Genomic DNA, 9,226 nt, shown 5'->3' on the forward strand with positions numbered 1-9,226 from the left:
TCCATTTTGTTGATAATAATGATGTATTATTTAACTGAATGTAAGTTTGAATTCATGATACATCACTGCAGCTTAATATATTTTACATTTAGTCTTTTATTCATTCTTTTAAGAACAGCCTGTTTTGGGCAGACACTGTGGTTTACGGAGATTCAGACAGCACTTGAAGGCATCATGAAGTACTCGAGCCGTCAGGACGAGAAGAAGGAAGGAGATGGCCGACAAGTAGGCAGCGTTAGCTTTGGTGCTTCTTTGCTCGAAATTCCTTTAAAATAACTCACCTTCAACAACTGGAAAAAAAAGGGAGGAGGACGTCTTCGACATTTCTCCCTCTCTCTCTCTTCCACAATGGCAGAACAAAACAACAACGTCAGATATCAAGAGGTAAGCAGGAGTTTCTAAGAGCTAGCATTAGCTGAGTCAACATTAGCCTGTCAGTGAGAGATAAACCATAGACTGCAAAAATAAAAACACGGAACTGGGATCAAACAATAATCTAAGTTGTGGTGTTTTCAAAACAATAAAACCTACTTTGAAACGCATGTAGCTCATTATTTAGAGCTCACATGACACATTTTCATTTAGTAGCTGTAAAACAAAACAGAAACGCCAGCCAATGTTTTTGTGGCCTTAGTAAGAGTACACTGATCCTTCTGGATCATTAACTAATACACTCGGACACGAACACATACTAATGTGAAGAGGCCGATTACTGTTTTATTTCAGTGAGTGGATAAAATGTGAAATGTGTTGTTTGATTGAAGAGTTTTTTTTTTTTTTAACGATAGTAGAGGTTAGTGCAGGACATCCATCCTACGTGGAGGAGGAGATGGATGTAGACGTGTCTGATATGACCACTTGTAGCATGGTACATAATATTACAGTGTGTGTGTGTGTGTGTGTGACAGCTTCAGCACTTCATCAACAATCCTGTCAACCAAATATTTCTGCTCAAACAGCAGCAACATTTAGTTATTGCAGTTATTATCGTTCAGTGATTTCAGATGGTCTATACTACTTCACATCTTTTAAGGGATTTGTAGTTAATCTTATCACAATCAGCAGTTTTCCTGAATGATTTGACTTGTTTGATGCAGATTGTGATGGTTGTTTTTTATGTTGTTGTTTACATTCCTTCAGCTGGTGAATGAGGAGGAGCCCGCCCAGTCATCACAGGAGGGTCTCGCCCAGGACGCACCGCCGCCCTACAGCAGCGTCGCTGCAGCAAATGCAGGTTGGGAAACTTCACAGCTCCATGTCAGATAACTGAGAGACACAGAAGCAGGGAGAAATATTTGAATTGACGTGCTTCTGAATGCTAGCTCTGGATCGAAATGGAAAGTATTACACCCTGAAGCAGCCTGAGCACAGAAGTACGACCAGCAACAAAAACAAACAATTTGAAGAAGATGTTTGTCTTCACAGTAACACACCGTCTGCACAGCACGAGCGCTCTCTGTTCGCTGTGACTATAACCACACGGTGAAGGTACAATGTGTAATAAGCTAAAGACTTACCAGTGAATTCTAACAAAATGAGGTTTATAGTGTATTGATGATTGAATATGTGAATCATCTGTCAGTCACCTCTCATCCGTCTAGCAATTTCAGTTGATGAATGTTTAATGTAAGAGCTAATGGCCTGCCTTTTAGAAGAGTCTGATGTTTCTAATCTCGCTTCTTATGAGGTCAAAGGTCAGCTGTTGCATAAGTGGGTGTAGCCTTGAGCTGCAGTGTGAGTCCATTGATCTGGATAAATGCAGTGTGTGTTTGTAACATAAAGGAGCTCTCTGCGGAGCGGCCAAACGACCCAGATAAGAGTCTGGGCTCCTATTGGACAGAACATGAACGTAATGGACACACTATTAATGTCCTTCCTGTTGTTGCTCATCCCTTCTTGATCTGAAGTTAATCTCTGCAGCTTCTGCTATTCAAGTTCAGGAAGTGAAAGAACAAAACCTTCACAGATGCTGCTCATGTCAGGCCACACGCTGCGGCTTCTGCTTTACACATTCAGTGACAGAAACAATGTCTTACTTTCTGGCTTTAATAGTTCTGTGTGTGTTTATCAGTCAGTCTGTTTGAGGAGTATACAGCTGGTGTTAGATGTCTTTATAGGGAGAGTGATCAAACTCCACCACAGACTCTGTGAGCGAGCGGTCAGTCTGAGGTTTTTTGTCCGACACCTCTGCTGCAATAAGAGAAGAAAAAGAAAAAAAAAAGTGGATATTTTAGATTTCGGTTTGCTGTACTGAAACTCTTGGGATAAGTGCAAACAAACCAGCTGTTACTGTTGTTTCTGCTGTTTGCTGAAATGTCCAAAATGTTTTTCAGCTTTAACCGTTGTGCGATTCTGACAACACAGTTTCATCGCCTCGCTCTGACTTCAGTAGATATTGCCTTCACACCTTTCAAAGACCTTTACAGTTAGCGTCACAGTCTCCACCTGCTTTGAAGGGTTGGACCCTTTTGATTACAGCATGAACATTATGAGCCTGATTGATGATAATAATCATTAGAAGGGTTTATGTTTAGGGCGAGTTGTCTGTGTGTGTGTGTGGATGAATAGTCTTTGCCTCTCACCTTCACAGCTTTCTTTGAATACAAAGAAGACGGAGGCCGATTCCCGAACCCCCCCTCCTACAGTGTTGCCACCAGCTTACCCTCCTACGATGAAGCTGAGAGGAGCAAAGAAGAGGCGGCCATCCCCCTGGTCACTGGAAGAGTCACGGTACACTCATCTTATTCTCAAACAGACACTTAGATTTAGAAAGTGTCACCTTTAAAAGAAATCACAGCGAACTCTTTACTTTGACTACAGGAGGACGACTTCGTGGCCAGAGATGACTTTGAAGATGCCGACCAGCTGCGGATAGGAAATGATGGCATCTTCATGCTGACTTTCTTCAGTAAGAACGAGACTGGACATTCAATGTTTGACTTATAATATGTATATTTAGTACAGAGGGAGCCAGACATGGAGCGAAGAGGATGTGGTTTCAAGACATGATCCCTCAGAGGCATAAATCGTAAAGAGAGCCGATAACGTAAAACGTGAATTTTCGAAAAGTTGAAAGATTTCCAACTTGAAACGGTCAGAGCAGCTGAACAAAAAGGGGACGTTTTTCTTTTTTTTTTTTCGTCCAGGTGACCATCTGCTGCTGCAAACCCTCACTACTTATTGAAACAATTGGAAAAAGACGCTAGCGCTCAGAAAAAGTGACACGAGCTAACGTGGGGCCTCACACTATTTAATGGATTAGATTGAGTTTTTAAAAGCTGCAACAGTTGGTTTTCTTTCAAAAGATGAAGAATGTTTGAAAATCCCCAGCCCTCTGTTCATTCACTCACATCATGTTGGAAACGTAATCTTTTAACACCACGTCCTAACAGCATGTGACATGAGCGCCAGCCACAAAATCTGCTTCTTTCAATTGTTAACTACTTGAGTGTCCTAACATCCTGCAAGTGACGCAGCAAGAAACCAAGAAGACACAACGCCTTCCTCTTCACTGGCAGCCTCGAGCAGGAACGTTGTCTTTGTTTTGCTTTTCTCACTCAACGGAGCTTGTTTAACAGAGTGCAGATATTGCTGCATTAATAATATCCATACCTGCGTTAATATGCTGTGCTTTGACTTTTGTCAACGCCGGAGAAAACTTTTCTTTGGCTAACAGCGAGCCGTTTATTGACGAGCCTTTGGGTGATGTGATGAGAGTCAACTGTTCGTCAGTACAAAAGCACTCGATATGTAACGGATGGGGTGTGGACATCCAGCACGCGATATATACGAAATGTTTCATTTTGCATTAATGGTTGTTTTTTCTTTTTATCTGCAGTGGCATTTCTGTTCAACTGGATCGGCTTCTTCTTGTCTTTCTGTTTGACCACTTCAGCTGCTGGTCGCTACGGCGCCATCTCTGGCTTCGGCCTGTCACTCATCAAATGGGTTCTTATCGTCAGGGTAAGAGCTGTTAAGTAAATATTCAATTCTAACCGTGTGTGGGAGAAGTGGATTAAAACTCTGAACATGTTCCCTATGATCCGACAACATCCTGATCGTACCATCTCATCATTCTTCCAGTTCTCTACCTACTTCCCTGGTTACTTTGATGGCCAGTACTGGTTGTGGTGGGTGTTCCTGGCCCTTGGTAAGAGAAAGAAAATATTTCATAAAAAAAAAAAATCCTTTCTCCTGTTACATCTTGGGGATTATGTCATGTGTTAGGATTTGATAGTATAATGTCTTGTGTTCAACCTCCAGGCTTCATGCTTTTCATCAGAGGCTTTGTGAACTACTCCAGAGTGCGTAAACTGGCTGATCCCACTTACGCCACTCTTCCTCGAACAAGAGTACTCTTCATCTATTAGAGGTAGGTTGGTTCAGTAGTTTTACACTGAACTGAACCTGGATTTAAAAACACATGAAACATCCTGCATTTCTTACCACCCACTGAGTGTCTGTCAACAATCACTTCTTTTCCAAACCTGTAAAAAGGCTGGATGATCGTCACAGTTTGGTAGTTTTAGGAGTCTGATTATATTTCTGATTGGTTCCTCCTTAACTGGGCTATACTGTCTGGTTATATGGCACCCAAAATAAACATCTGGCATGCTGGACAGCGTGAAAACAAGAGCACTCTTTTAAAAGGATTTTAGCCTATTTGAAATAGTACAGGACATGTATTAGTGCCAAATTCAGCAAGTAATGAAATGCATGTTAAAGATGAGGACGGACACGCCCCAGAAAGCGCACCGCACATTGTGAAATATGAAACGAATACCTGTGATTTGATTTGTGCGTATCTTCTCTTCACCTTGATTCAGGAACTGTGGCTCTTGAAGACGTGGACGACACGTGCAGCAGCTCTGTGAAGTGTTTCCGATCTCAAGTGAAGACACTAAAACACGTGTTATAGATGAAGACAAGTGCGGAGGAAATATTCAGGATTTATATCACTTGTTTTATTTTATCGTTTCGGAACTTTATTAATGGACGATGGTTAACAGTAATAGTCCCTCATTGTACTCATTAGTGGCGAATGTTACGTGCTATTTACATCTCTGTAACGTATAAGTAATGCCTTATATCATTTGGTGGTAGCGTACAAGCATGCATCTTAAGGCTGATGATTAGGGAGAGTCTCATGTTGGTGACACTTGAAGCGAGCAGGTTTTAATGAAACAACACTGTCTAGATTTTCTGTAGCATGATGCAACACTCTTAGTAATCTGCACTTCTCTGACTCCATGGTTTTATTGTGGCTTTTAGGCAGTTTGTTTAGAAACCACATGCACTCAAAAGGTAAGCTTTCATTAGGCTGTAAATGCTGATACACCCATATCTATTGATTTCTCTCACCGGTCAGCTTTTAGTAGTGTTGCCCTCGTTCTGAGCCAGAAGGGGGCAGTGTTGTCTGCTGCTGTTAAATTGTTTATGAAGGGCGTCATCACAAAGAAACGTACATGCTTGTGATTTAAACACAGTGTCAGCGGAGCAACTCAAATCACATCGGTGTGTCTGAAGTCATGCTTTGGACCTGTTTAATGTTTTTTTTATTCTACATGAAATCAGGTGAAATGATCCACCCTGGAAACAGAGTTTTCTTTTATAAATATGAAATAATCCAGTTTGAGTTCTTGAAATAGAAAATGCCAGAAACCAGATGGCCACGAATGTCTGGAAGCCTCAGAGCAAGCTCAGCTGACACAGAAGTTTTAAACACTGACAGCAACCGGGATGATGTTTTTTTTTTTTTTTATGTCTGCGTATATGAGCACATTTTCTGGTTCATATCCTCAAACAGCTCATGTAGATGTGAGAGTCTGACCTTGCCATGACTCTGCAGTGAGTCAGTGGAGTCAGCGTCTCATCCTCTGTCAGTGGAAAAGCTCTATGATTAGAGGAGAGAATCTCTCTGTGTGTGTGTGTCTGGATTTCAGCCGTTAATGATTTCCCCTCAGACATTTGGAATAAATTATCCAAAAACAAAAAAAATAACTCAAATTGTGTTTTCAGGTGGGACTTTTGCCTTAAGATTAAATTGACAGATGTTCTTTTTCTCCTTTCTCTACAATCTTGATCTAACAGGTGTAAGATGTTGGCTGTTTTGTGGGTATCAAATCTATATCAAAGAATGTTTTGTATGCAGGTGCACTTTTAGAAACATAACCAATAAAACCCAGAGGTCGTTCATGACTTTAACACCCGGACAGATAATACAGGAATGAATGATGCAGGGCTGCAGGATTGACTTTCCTTGTTAAATTGTGGAATAAACTGGAGTTTTCCATTGAAGCTTTGTTGTCAATGGAAGGAATTGGTGTGCCTGAACGTCTGGCCCTGCAAACTGAACAGTTTGTCTTATCAGTTATGTTCATGCATCTGCCATGGCTTTGAGACTCATTGTGCTTCTTTCTATGTGATGTAGAGCTGCAACCCTTGGGTTTTGTTGATATGAATCTGTACGGAAAAACGTTAAGTGTTAAATAAACGTCACTTTTAATGTCTCAATTCTGAGTCGTCTGGATTTTTGACTTCTGTTTACCAAGTGGGAAAATGTTTTTCACTGTAGTCAGGGAGTCAATGCCACCAACATGTCCAATCAGAATCAGTTTTTTGTTTAACACAAAAGGAATTTAACTTCGGCAGACTGTGCGTCTACACACATCTAACACACTTATGTAAATACTGTAAAGATAATTACCACATGTTTACTTGATCATGCTTTTGCACGACTCACAACTGCACTATTATCTTATTTACTGTTGTACATATTAGTCTTTAATTACCTGTTTATATTTTTAGCTAATTGTTCATATTTAATGTTTACATTGTACAGAGAGAGAACAGCCTACTGAAGATAAATTCCCTGTTTTAAACACACCTGGCCAATAAAGCTGATTCTGATAGTACACGTTGGTGGCACCATGTGGCTGCACAGTGTAAGAGGTGGCGATGTAACATTACACCTCTTCACCGTGGCACCGGCAGAGCAGTGTGCAGATAACAGGCAAGTCAAACCAGAAATGACTTTGAGTTTTTACTTTTAAACAAGCCAACAACACGCTCCGTCAAAGGGTTACATGTGTCATTCAAGTTACAAAAGTGTTTTCCTAGAGTACAGTAAAATAAAGTTAATCCTCCATACAGTATGTCCCCTCAAAGGCGCATCAGAAATGTGTTTTTTTACTCCGTTAGATTGAAGGACAGCTTTAGACACTTTAATCATTTAAATATAATGAACACCACTTTATCATTGGCTTTCTTTTACAATTATATTATTGTCTCGGATGGATTGGCAAACAGTTCAGGGTTTACCCCGCCTCTCGCCCAGTGACATCTGTGATGGGCTCCAGCCCCCCTGCAACCCCAAACAGGATAAGCAGTTTAGATGATGGATGGTTAAGTGTTTTCTCCTGGTGCCAAAAAATCTTCTAAAGTGAATCTCTAATTCAGAGAACTGGTCAAAATAACAAGAAGAACATCAGCTGAATGGTTTGCTTTGTGTGTTGAAGACACTGTCCCCGTCTGTAGAGTTAGTCTATATTAGAATAACAACATGTACAGTCTTTCAACCGATGCAGTATTTGTCTAAGGAATCATATTTGGATAAAACAGTGGGTGGTCTTTGTCTTCACAATGATGCACATCATTAGCCATTTTCATAATAAAATAGCAAAATAAGACATGTTCTCCTGCAGATTGACCCATCCTGTTCAGTTTCTCCTCTGAATGAGTTCAGGTCTGTGTGTCTTCACTCATTCAGCTGTCGAGGCAGAAAGAAGACGGCCTTCTGTCCAATGTGAGTCCTTGGGCCCAGTTTAGGTTTTCCATTCTTTTTCAGAGCAACGTACCAGTTCTCCTCCAGATATTTCTGAGATCTATATGTGTTGTAGTGATTCTCCTCCAGCTTCTCCAGGAAGTAACATTCATCAGTCACTGTGACCTGAGAGAAACAGAACATGCACGGGCAGCTGACAGCACTTCAATGTTTGGATTGGGTTTAAAAATGTAGATCAAGATTATATAATAGTCATTAAGCGATCACTCCTAACTAAATTGATAAATTGAATAAATAAATTGATTAACTATTACACAGATCATCAGGTGCGCTGTATACTCACTGAACCGTACAACCGTCCCTCATCGCTCATGGCCAAATATCGCCCAGCTTCTGTTCCTTGGATGATGACTACGCCAATGCCCACTGCTGTGAGCTTTAAAACAACTCAAAGGAGGCAAAATAACAAATAAATTCAATCACAACAGCTGAGGCCTATGAATACAACTTCACAAACACCTGGTAAAAGGGAAATCTAATCAGAGATTTCTCCATTGATGCATGTTTGCCCTCCACTGAAGTGGACAGTGCTGTCAAGATGAGTGACAGTGATGTGTTACATTAAGTAGGAATGTCATTTTTTACGTTTACCATTTTTTATTAGGCTACCTGTTGAGCTGGACAATTGGCCCTCTATAGAAATATTCCACTATTGCACAAGTGCTGATATTTATTGGTCTGCATTATTTTTTAATTTATCACAAAGCAAAGCATTATAGTACATTTCAAAATGAAAAAAAAAAAAATATCAGTGAAAACACAGGCATGTCTTCTCTTTTCCACCTTTTTTTAAAATCTCTAATTTGCTTCCTGGTTTATTGGACGGATGTCTTTAAACCTGACACGCCTTCAGCTGGCTACAGGGAAGTGAACGCATCATGTTGCAGGCCTGACCTGGATGCAAAATGCGCAGTGCGCTGCAGCCTTACTGTGATCGTCTGTGTCCTCCCTCTGGCCCTGCACCGTCCCATCGGGAAGGATCTGGAGGTGATGTCCGCCATTCATACAGTACAGCCGAGTGAGCCGCCTGAAGTCCCGCCGCAGGCCGCCGTCCGCTTTTTGCTCCTCTGATACAAAAGTTTGCACATCCGTCATCCTGCTCAAAGCACAGCTGTGAATCAACAGGGGGGGATAACTGAGTAAATGATGGCTTTCTTTGGATAATAATCAGCTGTCTCTCTCTCTACCCTGCAGTGGTCAGGTGTCTGCATGCGCGGGGACGAGTGGAGATGCGCGTGTCCGACTCAACATTAAACTGGGAAAATGATTTTGGGTGTGAACACTGACACAACAAACTGAGGAACAATTATGTAACAATATAATATTATATAATTAAACTATATTCTTATTGTTCGTTTTATTGTATTTTATTATTTGACAATA

The 9,226-nt window shown here is 40.9% G+C and overlaps 2 protein-coding genes across 2 annotated transcripts; one reads left to right on the forward strand and one right to left on the reverse strand.

The window, feature by feature from the left end:
- Nucleotides 1-145: 145 nt before the first annotated feature.
- ndfip1 (Nedd4 family interacting protein 1) lies at nucleotides 146-6,513 on the forward strand. The gene is made up of 8 exons (XM_079352135.1): nucleotides 146-384; nucleotides 1,141-1,234; nucleotides 2,591-2,730; nucleotides 2,821-2,908; nucleotides 3,839-3,963; nucleotides 4,084-4,150; nucleotides 4,264-4,372; nucleotides 4,827-6,513. Exons 1-7 carry the CDS (start codon nucleotides 349-351, stop codon nucleotides 4,368-4,370), a joined length of 657 nt encoding a protein of 218 aa, XP_079208261.1. The 5' UTR covers nucleotides 146-348; the 3' UTR covers nucleotides 4,371-4,372; nucleotides 4,827-6,513.
- An 895-nt stretch (nucleotides 6,514-7,408) lies between these two features.
- fgf1a (fibroblast growth factor 1a) lies at nucleotides 7,409-9,101 on the reverse strand. Its single transcript, XM_079352140.1, has 3 exons — nucleotides 8,773-9,101; nucleotides 8,127-8,230; nucleotides 7,409-7,948 (listed from the first exon to the last, which is right to left on the reverse strand). The coding sequence occupies exons 1-3, from the start codon at nucleotides 8,936-8,938 to the stop codon at nucleotides 7,757-7,759; spliced, it is 462 nt and encodes a 153-aa protein (XP_079208266.1). The 5' UTR covers nucleotides 8,939-9,101; the 3' UTR covers nucleotides 7,409-7,756.
- Nucleotides 9,102-9,226: the final 125 nt, after the last annotated feature.

Source organism: Symphodus melops, assembly GCF_947650265.1.
Source record: "Symphodus melops genome assembly, chromosome: 9".
Taxonomy (NCBI): Eukaryota; Metazoa; Chordata; class Actinopteri; order Labriformes; family Labridae; genus Symphodus; species Symphodus melops.

Excerpts from the sequence above, each read along its gene's own strand:
- ndfip1 (XM_079352135.1), top strand. The coding sequence starts at position 349 with ATGGCAGAACAAAACAACAACGTCAGATATCAAGAG. Across the intron at positions 2,909-3,838 it reads CTTCATGCTGACTTTCTTCA|TGGCATTTCTGTTCAACTGG; the intron begins GTAAGAACGAGA and ends TTTTATCTGCAG. Across the intron at positions 3,964-4,083 it reads AATGGGTTCTTATCGTCAGG|TTCTCTACCTACTTCCCTGG; the intron begins GTAAGAGCTGTT and ends TCATTCTTCCAG.
- fgf1a (XM_079352140.1), bottom strand. The coding sequence starts at position 8,938 with ATGACGGATGTGCAAACTTTTGTATCAGAGGAGCAAAAAGCGGACGGC. Across the intron at positions 8,231-8,772 it reads GGAGGACACAGACGATCACA|TTGTTTTAAAGCTCACAGCA; the intron begins GTAAGGCTGCAG and ends GCCTCCTTTGAG. Across the intron at positions 7,949-8,126 it reads AGGGACGGTTGTACGGTTCA|GTCACAGTGACTGATGAATG; the intron begins GTGAGTATACAG and ends TGTTTCTCTCAG.